This window comes from Engystomops pustulosus, chromosome 2, assembly GCF_040894005.1.
Source record: "Engystomops pustulosus chromosome 2, aEngPut4.maternal, whole genome shotgun sequence".
NCBI lineage: Eukaryota > Metazoa > Chordata > Amphibia > Anura > Leptodactylidae > Engystomops > Engystomops pustulosus.
This window is the reverse complement of record NC_092412.1, coordinates 129,183,436-129,200,212: the sequence shown is the minus strand read 5'-3', so window position 1 is coordinate 129,200,212 and position 16,777 is coordinate 129,183,436. Positions and strand designations below refer to the sequence as shown.

The 16,777-nt window shown below is 37.6% G+C and overlaps 1 protein-coding gene across 8 annotated transcripts; it reads left to right on the top strand.

Annotated features, from left to right (window-relative positions):
* The first annotated feature begins 177 nt into the window (after window positions 1–177).
* Window positions 178–16,043, top strand: LOC140118455 (uncharacterized). 8 transcript variants are annotated; one of them, XM_072136400.1, is made up of 14 exons: window positions 178–384; window positions 1,053–1,254; window positions 1,799–2,014; window positions 4,059–4,141; window positions 6,238–6,339; window positions 8,196–8,249; window positions 8,965–9,019; window positions 9,899–10,076; window positions 10,926–10,988; window positions 12,661–12,732; window positions 12,813–12,869; window positions 13,488–13,556; window positions 14,055–14,107; window positions 15,742–16,043. In XM_072136400.1, exons 6-14 carry the CDS (start codon window positions 8,216–8,218, stop codon window positions 15,830–15,832), a joined length of 672 nt encoding a protein of 223 aa, XP_071992501.1. In that variant the 5' UTR covers window positions 178–384; window positions 1,053–1,254; window positions 1,799–2,014; window positions 4,059–4,141; window positions 6,238–6,339; window positions 8,196–8,215; the 3' UTR covers window positions 15,833–16,043. The 8 variants fall into 8 exon arrangements, with proteins under 8 accessions (XP_071992501.1, XP_071992502.1, XP_071992505.1 ...); XM_072136401.1 differs by having other exon boundaries at window positions 178–1,254; window positions 1,858–2,014; XM_072136404.1 differs by having other exon boundaries at window positions 178–1,254; window positions 13,488–13,544.
* The last annotated feature ends 734 nt before the right edge of the window (window positions 16,044–16,777 follow it).

Genomic DNA, 16,777 nt, shown 5'->3' with positions numbered 1-16,777 from the left:
GGCCAAGGCGAGCTCAGAATCATAAGGCAAGGTTTTGGTTGGGGACAGGCAGGAGGTTGAGACAGGCAGTACAGGATCAGAGTCGGGGACGTAGCGGCAGGTCAGGACGGACAGCACAGGAGCGAGGTCAGGAACAGAATCGAGGTCACAACGGGCAATCGGGATAATTAATCACACAGGGCATAGGGAACAGCTTTCACTAAGGCTATGAGGCACAAAGTAAGGCAGGGGACACAGGACGGGGCTGGGAATTTATCAGGGAAGGTGGCTGGCCAGCGGCAATTATCATCACACTGGCCCTTTAAATTTTAGAGAGGCGGCGCACACGTGCTCTAGGAGAAGGGGGCGCGGGCATCGGGGAGACCGCCACTGGAGCCGGGAAAGGTGAGTTACACGCTGGGGCACACGGAGGTACACGTAACTGCTCGTTACCTTGTCCAGGGGAAGGCACAGTTTTTATATATCTTTGGCACAGCGGTATTGCTCTAAAAACAACTGTATAAAAATTTGCTAATGAGCCTGAGGCACTCCAGACGATGTCACTAGAGAGCCCCTTGGCTCAAAAACAATCATTATTTCCCCCCTTTGTGCCTCTCGCTTTAGCTACAGATATAGTGGCGTTATCCGGCTGTCTGCAAGTCTTGCGCATGCACAAGAACACTCGTTGCACAGCCGTACTGGATTCCATTTAAAGTGTTTTCACGATTTGCAGACAGCCAGATGATGTCACCGTCTGTGGTTCAAGCTGGAGAGACGAGGGGGAGATATTAATTGTAATGGCGTGAATAAATTACAACTTCAGGCTCATTAGCATATTTTTATAAAGTTGTTTTTGGAGTTACAGGACCTTCCTGTAGATATTGAAAAAGTGCCTTCTCCTGGACAAGGTAATGAGCAGTTAGGTGAGGACAGTACACCAACAGTAAATCCGATGGTAGATGTCCTTTTAGTCAGTTTGTTTTATTTGTTTACCTATTCAATTTTATTTCACTTTGTTAACGTATTTCAATCCCTTAAAATATTTCTACTTCTTCATGACTCCTTTCAAATAGGAAGCACATGGTCAGGGAGTAAGAGTTCTCCTCACGGAGAGTTTTCCAGTTAATTAATCAGAGGTATGAGCATCTTTAAGACACAGGCAGCGCAATGGTACAATGGCCAGCAAGAGAGGACACCGGCAGAAGTATCATCACGCTGCTTTCTGCATCCTGTGTAAGAAGCTTGAGGCTGAGGAGGAGACTGCAGGGAGCATTGGTAGGTAAGCCTTAACTATTTTCATTTATTACTGCTGGTTATATATTGCTTGGGTTTGTGGGCCCTGTGTGCTTTATTAATGGATACCCTGTATGCTCTATTTCTTAGGGGGTGGCTATGCTATATTACTGGTCGGTCTGTGCTGTAGCGCTAAAGGGGGGGGCTTGTGCTATGTCACTAAGGGGGCCCCTTTTCTATATCACTAAAGACCAAACACATTACTAAGGGGGGGGGGCAGCACTATAATACAAGGGGGACCTGTACTACATTGCTGCATCAATAAAGGGGGGTCCGAGCTACATTACTATGGGGAGGGAAGTTGGGTCATGAATACTGGGCTACATTGCTCAGGGGGACTGCTGTTCTAACTAAATTAATGAGGAGTTGCTACATATGAATTTATAAGGGGTAAATTATACTGTGGATTATTTTATAACATATTGAGAGATAACAGCTTATAACATGTATATCAGTAGGGAAAATAACATGTTATGTGGGACATACCCATTATCAAGAGGATATTCGTAGACTGTGATGTTTTTAGGGATTCAGTGTGGAGATGAGCTCAAGAGGCCAAAATCACAAAGGTGGCAAATTCTGCAGGGATGAGTCACGGAGGGGAGAATTCGCAATTACGGTACGTTCTGTACATGATAGAGAATAAAGAATTATCATTTGTGAGAAGCCCTCCAAGAAGAAGACCAGGACAGACAAGACCAGCACAGAGAGGAAAGGACACAGATACAACCCAAGTTCAGCAGTAAGTAATGTGCGTATCTACCTGATAGCAGCCCTAGTGTGCAATACATTTATTGCTGGTATATTTAGGTGTGGTTATTCACTTCTGATATACATTTATATGTGCAGAATATATTAATTTGTGCTATACAGTATATTCATTGCATAGTCACTGCATGGATCTTTGTCTTTGGTATAATTCACTGATGGTATGCACCATATATACTCGAGTATAAGCCTAGTTTTTCAGCACAAAAAAATGTGCTGAAACCCCAAACTAGGCTTATACTCGAGTAAAAAAAAATATAGGTTTTACCAGGTTTTGTGGTAAAATTAGGGGCCTCGCTTATACTTGGGTCGGCTTATACTCGATTATATACGGTATTTATGTTTTTGCTATATTTATTGTAAGTGCGTGTTTTATTATATTATTTTCATATTCATTTCAAGTAGACCCTAATTGTAAATGATCGCATAGCAGTTGACCTATTTCTTATGATTTTTCTCCTCAGGAACTTCTCTGATTCTGCTGCTTTTTAGCTGTGATTTTACAGTCTGCGTATGGTAGTGTGTGTTTGCGCAATTTTGCTTGTCTGCTTAGGGCACCAAAATGTCCTGGCCCTGTTTATCATAGTGGATGCAGCAAAGGCTATTTAGATGTCCTTTTTAACCCCTTCCCGACGCGCGCCGTACTAGTACGGCGTGTGCCGGGTCCCGGTGCATGGAGAGGGCTCGCGGGCCGAGCCCTCTCCATAGCCGGTAAGTCTTTGCTGCATATTGCAGCAAAGGCTTACCGGTAACACCCGCGATCAGTGCTAGCACCGATCGCGGGTGTTTTCACCTCGATCGCCGCCGGCAATGTCACGGGGAGCGGTGATCCGTCGCCATGGTAGCCTCGGGTGTTCCAGATACCGGAGGCTACTTCGTTTTAACCCATGCATTACAATGTGCTAATTGCACATTGTAATGAATGGGGAGTAAAATCTACATATACTGCCATACAGTAGTATGGCAGTATATGATAGGATGAATCAGACTATCTAGGGTTAGAGTACCCTAGGGAGTCTGAAAAATAGTAAAAGTAAAAATAAAAAAAAGTAAAAAAAAAAAATTATAATAAAAAAAACTAAAATTCAAATCACCCCCCTTTCCCTAGAACTGATATAAATAAAACCGTAAAAATCATAAACACATTAGGTATCGCCGCGTCCGAAAATGCCCGATCTATCAAAATATAATAACGGTTTTTCACTGCGTTCAACCCCGTAACGGAAAATAGCGTCCAAATTTGAAAATGGCATTTTTTTGCCATTTTGAAAAATATAAAAAAATTCATAAAGAGTGATCAAAAGGTCGCACAGTCCCAAAAATTATAGCAATGAAAACGCCATCAAAATTCGCAAAAAATGACACTACCCACAGCTCCGTACACCAAAGTATGAAAAAGTTATTGGCGCCAGAAGATGGCCAAATAAAAAAAAATTATTTTGTACAGGAGGTTTTAATTTTTTTAAATGTATGAAAACATTATAAAACCTATACAAATTTGGTATCCACGTGATCGTACCGACCCAAAGAATAAAGTAGACATGTCATTTGGGACGCAGAGTGAAAGCTGTAAAATCCAAGCCCACAAGAAAACGTCGCAAATGTGGTTTTTCACCATTTTCACTGCATTTAGAATTTTTTTCCCACTTCCCAGTACACGCCATAGAATATTAAATACCGTCACTATGAAGTGCAATTTGTTAAGCAGAAAATAAGCCATAACACAGCTCTTTATGTGGAAAAATAAAAAAGTTATAGATTTTTGAAGTTGGTGAGTGAAAAATGGAAGTGAAAAAACTAAAAAAGGCCAAGTCGTTAAGGGGTTAAGTAATCCCAATAGAAATAAGCAATCAAGGTTTTAAAGTCAAAGTTCAAAGAGCACACGCTACATCCAGGAAAGGTTGTAAACTGTGTAAAAGTTCATTCTGTAGACATCTGTTATTGAATTGCTTTGTACTGACAGGGAAAGAAATAAAATATGTTCCAACATTATTGATGATATTGTGATTACTTTACAGTTTTCCAATCTACAGGCGGTCCCCTACTTAAGAACACTCGACTTACATACGACCCCTAGTTACAAACGGACCTCTGGATATTGGTAATTTATTGTACTTTAGTCCTAGGCTACAATAAACAGCTATAACAGTTATAAAATGTGTCTGTAATGAAGCTTTATTGTTAATATTGGTTTTTATGACAACCCAACATATTTAAAATCCAATTGTCACAGAGACCAAAAAAGTTCTTTCTGGAATTACAATGATAAAATATACAGTTCCGACTTACATACAAATTCAACTTAAGAACAAACCTACAGACCCTATCTTGTATGTAATACAATACATCACAATTTTCACCATCTCACATTTCACCTTCTCACTGCACAATTCTTGTCTGCAGCTATAATTTGCTTTAGATATGTTTTCTACAATACAAAGCATCATTTAATTGTCTGGAAGCTGTTTTTTTCCTTGTAAAAGTCAAAGGTCATGTTTTTGCTGTTTCCTGGGAAACCCCTGATCAGAGCTGAAGGGAAACCCAGACACCTGTGTACTCAAGTTGGGAAACACTGATCTGTGTATTTGATTATGTATGCAGTTTTTGGAATAACATAAAATTATCTTTATTTATATAGTGCCATCATATTCTGTAGTGCTTTAGAAATCCAGTCAGGTTGTGTTTAGAAAATTAAAATTCTAAACTTTTTATTGACTTTTTGTCTATCTTTAACCCAATAGCGCAATAAGACGTACCTGTATGTTTTGTTACGCATGGGGGAGTATGAGGAGGGCTGATGGGCTGAGCCCTCTTCATGCTCACCGGGTGTTTTCTTCACAATGAAGCAAACATTCATAGCTGACCCTTTGATCACCGCCAGCAAAGCTGACGGCGGCATTAATGAGCTGGTGGCCCGTGGGTGCCGCCATGTTGGCTCCGATCGTCGCTCCTTGTGATATCATCGGGGAGCGGCAATCCATTGCCATGACAGCCTCGGGTCACACAAAGATACGAGGCTATCATGTTTTAGGCTATCTATTATAATGTGCGATATGCACATTATAATAGATGGTGTGCAAAATCCCCATATACTGCCATAAACACATTAGAAATCGCCACATTCCAAAATGCCCGATCTATCAAAATATAATAACGGGTTTTCACTGCGCTTAACCCCGCAACGGAAAATAGCAACCAAAGTCGTAAAAGGCATTTTTTTTTGCCATTTTATAAAAAATTTAATAAAAAGTGATCAAAAGGTCATACAGTCCTAAAAATAGAAGCATTGAAAACATCAAAAGTTGCAAAAAAATTACACCACCCACAGTTCTGTGCACCAAAGTATGAAGAAGTTATTAGCGCCAGAAAATGGCAAAATGAAGACATTTTTTTTGTTATAATTTTCACTGCATTCAGAATTTTTTTCCCGCTTCCCAGTATACGGCATAGAATATTAAATACCACCACTATGAAGTACAATTTGTTACGCAGAAAACAAGCCCATACACAGCTCTTTACATGGAAAAATAAAAAAGTTATTGATTTTTGAATGTGGGGAGTGAAAAATAAAGACGAAAACCCTTAAGGGGTTAAACAACAATGTTATTCACATAGCCAAAATGTAAAAACATTTGGCTACCTAGTTCCAGGACAGTATCTGTCTTTGAATTGTGGATGGTATTTCCGCTGAAGCAAATGGTTCTCTGATGCAATACGATGCAAGCCTGTGTCAAGGTGTTTTGGGGGTGTGGTAGTATCAAAACACCCCTATATTTTAAGTATGCTCCTGCAGCAATGGTACATAAAAATTGCTCGCAAACCAATAAAAGCCTTTACATCTTTCATTAGACTTGTGATCTTCTAGTTGTAAAATGTACATGTGGCTGGTAAATATTTTACTATGAGTGATTGATGAGGTTTTAGTATTAAAGAATGAACTAGGTATTGTCATAATACCATCTCATCATCCCTCCATTCCTAATAACACTCCTACATTGATGTTAAAATATTTAAAACTACTTTATTATTTCTTCATAACTTTCTCTGCACAGGAACATTTGGAAAGACTTGAAATAATTCAGATTTTTTTTTTAACTTGAATTCACACCAATGGGATGACCCTTCAGTGTGAGGATACTAGATGGGGGCGGGTCTTCAATGCCTTGTATTTACATGGAAATTAACCTGGTTTTGCAGGTTATCTCTAGGAGTTAACAATTGTTGTTCAGTTTAGTCTGCTAGAGTGAGGTGGCTGGTCTGCTGAATACTCACTGTTTCATAACGTCCTCTTCAGACACGGTAAGAGACCTTTATTTTGATATGTGTTTTGGGCATATTGTATTTTACCATGTTATCTTTTGTGCACATATGATAAGTTACACATCCTTGAATCATATGTATAAGTGAACCCTAGCCTTTGGTTGTTTTTAGTTTGTTTTTTTTAGAAAAAGGTTGGTGAACACTTTGGCTTTGGGTAAACAGAGCAACTCATTTGTTATTATTATTATGAACAATTGAGTGAAAGCTACAGTCTATAAGTCTTATCCCAACTCCTTGCTTCACTTGTATTACAGCTGTAGCTCAAGCTGTAGGCCAACAAAACATTTTAACGTGGGCCTAGCTTAATGATGTTAAGGTTAACAAACCCTCTTCTATACAATAATGGAGGAAAATAGGATTCTATCAGATTATTTGAGAAACTGCTCACACTTTCCACAACTCAAGCACAGGGTTGTTAAGAAATAGTGTAAGGTAAGAAATGCATAAAAAAGGAAAAGCTTTTTACATCAAAACTGCAATGGAATCCCCCCTTGTATGAACAATACTACTATGTTTTCCCCTCAAAATCAGGAAGCCCTTTTAATATACAAGACTTAACATTACTCAAGTTCATCAGTATCTGAGCATTGGGGTATTCCCCTAGAAAGTCCCACCAATCTGCTGACTGAAGGGGCTGCTGTGCTCCCAGAATAGGATTAAATTACATGCTAGTGTTATTCAGTCCTTGGCTCTGGATATCTCAGAATTATCAGCATGAGGACAAAACCAAACAAAACCAAAAGCACCCTACTGAGAGGTGAACAATGAATGGGAGTCACACTGAAGAAAATGCAGTGTTTTTGGTCACTTCCATAGTCATGCTGGAATCAGGTTTTCAGTATTGTTATTAAAATAGGCTTTGTTTCAGCTGCCCCAGGGTCATTGTAAAAGTAACCTGTAACCATTGTTCTTTATTTACAGTTTAATTGGCCATTGATATTAAACTAGAAAGTAGGCATTGCATAACAATCCACCCCAGCTACCAAACTGAAAGCTTATGCGATCAGGCTAGCCGATCAGAATCCGCGTATAGAGTGGTTTTCCCAATTGTGGCTCCACATGTGTTCGTTTACTAGGTGTTACATAGAAACAGCTGGCAGAAAGCTTTCTTATCTGAGAAACAAACATACCTCTAGGCTGGAATTGTGCTGAGGTAATACACAAACATTTGGTGGGCACAAAGTTGTCTCTTTGTCGCTTTCTACAAATAACAAACAAACCTATACTTACCTCTGTTCTCCAATCAGAGTCCAATGCAGAGCTTCCAATGACCTCATCTCTATTTGCAAACAGAGGCTACTGTGGTAAAGTCATGTGGATATTGTGTCAGTGCTGCACAATAATGCTGACCTAAGCCTGATTCGAGACAAGTGGCTCAAACCTTGCTCAATATATTAAGTTTATTTCCTGCCCTCAAATCTTTGCCAGCTTGGAAATAGTGAAGATTTGAGCTATAATATACTGTAGTTTCTGGTGCAAACTAAATTATTGGAACTCTGGGCATAGAGAAGTCTGGATACCTGCACACATACATGAGCAATATCGGGCCTCAAACAACTGACCAATTGTCCATTGGTTCCAGCTCGTGTATTATTGAAATATAGTTACATGCTAGCCATTGAAACAACGGCTAGCATGTAGCCCAAAAATACATTCAGGAGTGTGCAGCCTCAAATGCTGTGGGCTGAACAAGTGTTATGCCTTTAGATAATGCAGGGACGTGACTTTTTACATTCATATTTAGTAAGGTCAGGATAGGAATTAATATTTTTCAGCTACACAAAAGCTGGACAGAACACATAATTTATATAAAATTTTTGTGTATTTTTTTCTAGTACTTGCCCTCAAGTTTACTATGTCTATTGAGTCATCAGAATGTGTACCAACTGGTAAGTATACACTGTTTATTTGTTAATTTTGATCTTTTGAGACTTTTCACTAATATTTTCAATCTTGTAATCCACAAATGGAAAATGGCGATGCAAAAATAATACAGTTTTTCCCCACATTAGGTTTTATTCAACATAATTAGTAAAACATAAGAAAAAATATAGAAACTTGGTATATATCCATAATCGTACTCACCCACAGAATACAAAATAATGGGCAAAATTAGATTATTTTACATTTTTCCTCCATTTGTTTTAATTACTATGAATATCTGAAAGGGTTAACAATTTTCCTAAAAGCTGTTTTGAATAGATTGAGGGTTGCAGATTTGAAAATGGGGTAAATCATAGCATATATCTATTTTATATATTTCAAAGCTCATTAAAAACAATGATCCCCAAAAAAGTCAATTCTGAAATGTTGTTGAAAATACAGAAAACCAATGTTTGATTTGTAAACAGGGTGATGTAATAAAATATAAATTTTCAAAATGATGAACTTAAAGCAGAACTATGGGAATTGTTAGTAACTAATTGGGGTGTCAACATTGGATTGTAAAGTGGGGTGAAGTAAAGGAAAGATTCTAATTACGGTATCTTTTGATCCACTCAATGTTTTGGTTTTGAAAACTCATTCTGCTGATAAAAATGAAATGTATTATATTTATAATACAATTAGTGAATGTTTAAAGTTGTGTTTTTTTCCTTACTATAGCTTATTTCTACATTGGAGCTATTGACAGTGATGAAGAAGAAAGTTTGGACTACGAGTGAGTAAAACTTTCACTCCATGTACTTTCCATTGAACCTGTATATGTGAGCACCTGCTTTTACAAATGGGTAGATACTGGGAGCTTGGAGGGGTATTCTTTATTGATGGGTTTATTGTATACAAGGAATTGTATGACATTAGAAAAACATTGGTAAATCATGATAACTACAATGATTTGTTTTTAATTTTCCATTTCACTAGTAAAAATACTAAATCCTGTGATTTTCAATCTGGCTACTAAGACACTAAATCCATAGGGGTTTGGTATGCAGCAATTTATGTTAATTGCAGGGTTAGAATATAACTTCTCCATAGAGACTTCCATATAGTAGAGAGAGGAATTCTCACCAGTAGACAGTATGGAACAAGAGAAAAGGGTGACAAATCATAGCCCTCCTTATGGTTGAAATCAATGGCTGCAATGAGCCAATAGAAAAACATGGAGAAGTGTGTTAGCCATAAAATAAAAAGGCTACAACATTTTCAAACAATAAAATATTTGTGGGTGAAGCCATAGATGATGTTTGTAAACATTCATACACACATACATAGAGATACACACATAGACAAGCAGAACATACACATTTCTTGCACTATGGATGGAATACACAACCATTGACATGTACATTGTGGTTGTGCATATATATTCTTACCCCCAATCCAATACCGAAATGTACATTATTAAATATATATTTAATCTCATTGTACCATGAATAATTTGGTAGCAATTTAGAGCTCAACCTAATATTGGACTGCTTTTGCTTGCAATCCCTGATTGCCTAATACTGTAGCAGATGCTAAAACATTTTTTTTTCAAATGCATTAATAAAATTTATTTTAACCTCCAAAATAATTATTTACTTTTCCTTTATGATAGGTCAATTTCAGCTTCATACGTTTCTATGTTAACTCAAATCTGGAATGATATAAGCAATTGGGATAACGGATATAATCCACCACTTGAGATTGCAATTAAGATTCTAAGAATCCTAAAAGGCCTAAGAATCAGTTCAAATGACAACAAACAAACTGTGGACTCCTACAATACGTTTTTGGTAAGTTAGCTCCATCTTGAAAATAAAAGAAAAAAAAAATGAGATGGAAGATACTTGTAGTACAAGGAAAGGTATAAGGTATTTTAATTGCAAGTTCTACACATAGGAAGATTACTGCATGAGTTAACAAAGAATTATGTGATACTTTGACTTGCAATGCAAGCAATGTTCCAATGTTCCCTTCCATAGTATGGCCCAATCCACAATTGCGAGTGTGGTGCGATGAACTCGCATCACACTCGCAATGCATGCTGCCGGGATCGCACGGCCCGAACGCTGCACACCGGGAGTGAACTGACATGCTGAGTTCACTTCTGGTGTGCAGCATTCGGGCCGTGCGATCCGGGCAGCATGTGTTGCGAGTGTGATGCGAGTTCATCGCATCACACTCGCAATAGTGGAACGGTCCTAAGAATGAATGTTCTGTTGCATATTCAAGTTGCAGCTACACTTTCGCTGTTGGATAGATGACCAATAGTGGAGTTTATATACAAAGGAGTTCATGGTGGACTAGACACCTGCAATTTGCCCAGGTCCCATGACTTCAGAACCAGTCCAAATCATCACCCTCCGCTACCATACTTACCGCACCGTACTAATCAACAACATATACTATATATATATATATATATATATATATATATATATATATATATAGTATATACTCGAGTATAAGCCGACCCGAGTATAAGCCGAGACCCTTTAATTTTAACACAAAAACCTGCAAAAACCTATTGACTTGGATGGATCTTGTTTTATATCTTGAACATTTAATGTGCCAACTGAGACATGTAGAGTCTGAGATGTAACTTTTGGGTCATTTAGTAACTTCTGTCTTTTCAATTTCAGAACAACCGCATTGCTAAAGTCTCAGCAGCACTCCAGGAATACAAAGAGCATTTATGTACAAAGGTATCTAGCGTAATGACATGTTTGTACATTCTTTCACTGAATGATAAAGTGTGGCACATAACTATAACTTTTATTTATGGTTAACGCAGGGTTCCCTACCAGTTCTCCCCCATGTCTTTCAGTAAGGCATATGATAAAAAAAATTGGCCTGTGCTGCCCCCCTTCTTGGTGGGTGACCTTAGGTGATGTACACAGATTCATACATTAGTCATTAGGAGGACTTGGTGAAGCTAAGGCATTGCTCTTCTTATAAATACAGCTGATTCTTAAACTTGCTATAGCTTTAGACAAATGTCACCATAATTGTGTTCTTCAATATAGAGCTTTAGGTAAAAGAGTATTATAGTAAAATATCAACTTTACTTTCTAAGGAAATGTATTTGTATATATCTAATTATTCCATATGTTGTCAAACGAGTAAATAATAACTGCCTGGCTTACTGAAGCTGTAAGCAGAGAACAATAAAAAGCATATGCATACTGTTTATACACTGGCCAACATTTAATAAAGCGTTTGAGCCAGTTTTTTGTCTGACTTTGCACTACAGAGAACTTGCAAATTGCTTGCTCATGTATTTAAGAAGTGTTTGCACCAGTTTTGTGACGCAGCTGCAATGTGTCTGACAAGATAGAATAAATGTGCATGAATAGTGTCTATGTCAGAATTCTGCAGATTAAAGAAAATGCACCAGAAAAAGATTGGGGGCACCATGAAGAACGTGCACCACATTTCATGAATCTGTCTCACACTGCACCTTCTGCAGGCAAACTGCATATATGTTAAATGTGGGCCACTGAGTTAATAACTGCTTCATTGTACCTGTTAGAGGTAAACATCGGCGGAGACAGTGATATACGTGGACAAATAAGTTGCCCAGGTTTCAAAAAATATGGCTGTTTATTCTAGAAATGATGCATATTGGGCTGAAACAAAGTGTAGGGAAGTGCTACAATACTTATGTATTTTGCTGTTTTTGGAATAAAGAAGCCACTTTTTTAAATTCTGGACAAGATCTTAATCTTGACCTAGAACTTAAGAGCTCCTGACTTACAGAGGAACCATGGTTACAAACGGACCTCTCTGGCCACTGTGACCTCTGGTAAGGCTCTCTGGATGCTGGTAACTTATTGAAGTTAAAGGGGTTTTCCCTTGAAACAAGTTAGGGATAGGGCCTAACTTGCTGATTGGTGGGGGTCTCCATGATGAAACTCCCACAGATCACTAGAATGAGGGGTCTGATGTACCCCAGTTGGATGCACTGTCAGTTACAATGGTCAACATAAGTGTTATGAAAAGGTTCCTGCAGTGGTGGTTTATTGTCAATCCTTGTTCCCATGATAGCCCAAAATGATAAAAGTCCTATTGACAAAATCTATATATATATATATACAAAATATAAAATACACAGCTCCTTACAAATAAAAAAAATAATAGGAAAACTGATAGATCCCGTTAATGTTTGGTTATAAAATGTATCTGTAATACTTACCTATCATATCACTCAAAATAACAAATGTGCTTATAATGTGTGTGTGTAATCTAATAAAACAGGTCTGTCTATAGAGAATGTATAATAATTTGTCTTACTCTTGTAGAACACAAATATTTTTTGTTTGACACTGGGACCTTTTAAACTAACGTATATAATGTTTTAACAATTGTATTATTTAGGTATGTTCTGTTCTGGAGGAAAAGGATGAACTTGAACATTCTGAGATAAAACAAGAAATACAGCAGATAAAGGTAATGAGCTATGTGTCTATGATGCATGCAAATGTTTTTACACAGGTCTGTTCTGCAGTTAACACAAGTTTATTTTACAGACAGAGATTGAAAATGCCAAACTATTGTCTAATGAAAAGAAACACAAGATACGCAAAGTAAGTAAAATTTGTGATTCATTTCTTAAAAATGACTTATTTGTGACCAAATTAAAATTCAAGATGTGTGATAATTGTTCACTGTGAGTTGACATTGTTTGTGTAAAAAAAAGTTTACAGTTTTTCAATAAACTTTCTGTATCAGTTCCCTAGGGTTTTCTAGATCTCTGCTTGCAGTCATTCTATAGGAAGCTTCATTGATAATCTCGATTGGTTAAAAATCTGTACCTAGTCACGTGATGTCACACAGGTCCAAGGCTCATTATATCACATAGAGTAATCAGAGCTATGTTTTATAATGAGCCATACACCTGTGTGACATAACATGACCATGAACAGATTTCTATCAAGTAAGTAATCATAGAAGCTTCCTATAGAGTTACAGCAAGCAGAGATCTAGAAATCAGTGTGGAAAAAGTATATTGGAAAATTGTATAAATATCAGTTATTTGCTGAAAGTGAACAACCCCTTTAATTATATGATTTCTTGGCCAATAAAATGGTATGGAATCTTTTTGACTAGAATTTTAATGATAAAAGTTATTTTTCTTGAGCTGAAAAAAAAATCACTTGTTGCATACATATCATATAAGTTTTCTCCATGTTCTTTTATTACAGCGTTCTTTATTAAGACACATTAAAGAAGCATTTTTCCGATCAAACCCGCTGAACTCGGTAAGGAAAGAGGTAAGGTGATCGTTTGATTTACATGTCAGCAGCATGTCATGCAGAATGCAATAATAGCAGCTTACACTCCAAGCAGTACCTACAGCATTCTGACTCCGCTTGCACAGCAGCGTTTTTCCCTTTTACTTCTATTAGTCACAGTAGTTCTGGAATTACCATTAATTTTTGAAGTGCAACTTTCCGTTTAGGCTTAAGATTTGGCACAAATTTATACCAGTCCCCACCCTGGTCTATGTGCTGTGACTTTTGATGTTTTTTTGCAACTTTTGATGGGGCATTTGCAAACAACACACAAAGCATAAGACACTGCCAGCAGATTTATCACGGGTCAAAAAGCCACTTTAATGAATGTGATGGCAGCTGAGCTCCTAAGACAGTAATGATAAATTACCCCCACTGTATTCTTGTGATTGTGCCTTGACAAGGTATTTATATTGTTTTAGCGTTTCAGTAATGAGAGAACCGACTATTTCTTATTTAATACATTCTCTATTACAGAATTTGGGTAAAGAAACAGAAGACTTGCATTTAATCGGCTCCCATGAAAAACAGTAAGTATTTAGATAAAGTAGCGGTGAATTTATTTTAGAAACCAGCCCAACGCTGACTTCCCCAATGCTCCCCTTCATAAGTTAAATCACCAGTTTTTATTTCCTGTAAAGATTCACAGCATTAAAAGTTTATGCAGGCAGATTGAATTTTTAACTGTATGTAGAAAAGTATGTGCGCTTAGTAAAGAGATCAAACTCAGACCCCTGCAACAATATATTCATTCAACACCACGATAAAGGATTGTAAACCTAGCACACTTACATTTAGGTATGTGCCCCCTCTGGCAGGATCCACTCTTCTTTTAGCTTCACCATATAAAGGCTTTAATAATTATGCAAATAAGCCTGAGGGACTCCAGTTTCCAATAACCTCTATGGAGCATAATTTTTGAAGCCTTATTTTGTAAAAACAATTGCATCCTGCCGAAGGGAGCACACACTAGTATGTCAATGTGCTAGTAGGCCCAAGGTCCACAGGATAGGGCCTAGCTTGCTCATTGGTGGGCGTCTCAGTGACGAGACCCCCACAGATCACGAGAGATCCCTGAGACAAGGAGAGCAGCCGGCTGCCCATGTCCGTTCTGCTCCAATCATCTCTATGGAGCTGATGGAGATTACCAAGTATGGCGCTTGGCAATATGTCAGCTTCATAGAGATGAATGGGCCATGCCTAACTTGTTTCCTGGGAAAACTAATTGGGAATTAAACATTTAAAATAAACCCTTTACATTGAACAGTTTGATGTTGGATGATAAATCTGACACACTAGAAGACATTGGGTTACATCTGGCACTATTTAAGACTTTGTAGTCTTACTATGTTCTGTGTAATATTTTATATTTTTGTATGGTTATTCTGAGATTGTATTAAAATTGTATATGTTTGGCTTGGTGTGTTCCTTACATTATCAATAATGAGTATTACCTGTCTAATATGACAAGACACAAATGTATTAGTTTTAGATTCACTTTAAGAAGGAACATTCAAGCCGTTTCTCCATTTATTATGTCTTGTAGTGAGATTATAAATGCCCCCTTTGGATTTTTTTCTAAGGCATTTGATGAGTAATTTCGGTAATAGAATTACAGTTTATTACAGTATTGCAATCTCTGAAGAAACTATTGTGCCTTATAGAGAACATGTCATGCAAAATAACCCACCCAAAATAAATACTTAATTAAAAAACTACGTTTAAAAAGCCCTTGTCCTTAAATGGTTCCTTTCCATGGCTGCAATGTTAAAAAATCAGTTTGTAAACTTATATGCAACTCACCTTCTGTGAGTCCAGCACACTTATTGAGTCCTGCATAGTAAATTTTACTTGCATTATCCTGCCTCATTGTTCCTGATTGACAGACTATGATATTCTGTTGTATATAGAGCTCTGTTACATCATTGGGTACTTAAAGTCATACCAGGATGACATCATCTAAGGTTCTGTTACATATGCAACATCTACCTCACATATCTATCTGATCACATGAAATCACAGCATGCCTGTTAGCTTAGGAGTAGAAGTCCATGTGTTAAAATGTAATGACAGGTTCTCTTTAAATTCCCAATCGGTGGTGATTGAATGTTTACTGAGCGCTTAATATTCTCATTCACTTTTTTTTATCTGTTCCACCTCACAGACAAGATCAAAAGCCAACTAATAATGAAGAGGAAGAAGAGGAGTCCACTTCTAAATGCCTTAAACTTTGCAAACGCAAGGGGAGAAAGTAGTAAAGAAAAAGACTTATTATTGTATCTTACTATTCCAAGAAGTATCAAGTCATTATTGTATTACTTAATGAAAACAATAAACCATGGAAAAGCATGTAAAACTAGAAGATTGAGAAAAGAATACTTATGTAACTTGATTTACAGAACATGGAAGTTATTTTGCTTAAACTGGAAATATCATTTATCTTTATTCAATATTGAAGTACAAATAAAAAAAACAAGCATTTCCTCCATTCCCTTCCCTTAACCTCTCATTTCCCTGCACTTGAATACAGACTGCAATCAACAAAGTTATACCTCTCCACAAATGGTCTCAACTCTATGTCCAAAATCGGCAGTGAGTAACCATAATCAGACTGCTGGGCCCTTAGTTCGATAATCAAGGTTTAAATGTAACCATTGACAGTGACCGTATAACCATTCGTCCAAAAACTGCGGCACTCCAGAGAAAATCATTTTCGAAAAAGTGGGGTTACTTGTGAAGTCAGAGCACAGAGGAGTTCTGGTAACCCCCAGGTTTCTGGCTCGTTAGCATAAATTTAAAAGTTGATTTTAGAAGGAAGGAGGCCTTGAAAAAGAAATATAAGAAGATTACCACAGTCACAATTCTTGGATATTTGAGTAAGTTCCCCTGGTTTGTCATGCTTGATTTGGATGGTAAATTTCCTTTCAAGAAGGACTGTATGCAAAGAAGCCTGAGGAGCTTCAGGCTCCATAGGTGTTAATGGAGCCTGGAAGCCCTTAGGCTCATTTGCATCCTTTAAGTAATAAATAGCACAGTCTGAGAGTCTGAGACACATTTCTTGTGCAAGCGTCACAATTGGAGGTGCACACGTCACTTTGTGGCACACACTGCACAATATCCGATGCAACACACAGGGCTTTGCCCAGCACTCTTGTTGGACCATGCACGTTCTTCATGACTAAAACGGCTTGCACAGGTTT

Coding starts and splice junctions, on each gene's coding strand:
- LOC140118455 (XM_072136400.1), top strand. CDS start 8,216: ATGTCTATTGAGTCATCAGAATGTGTACCAACTG. Junction 8,250..8,964: donor ATCAGAATGTGTACCAACTG/GTAAGTATACAC, acceptor TCCTTACTATAG/CTTATTTCTACATTGGAGCT. Junction 12,733..12,812: donor AAGAAATACAGCAGATAAAG/GTAATGAGCTAT, acceptor TTTATTTTACAG/ACAGAGATTGAAAATGCCAA.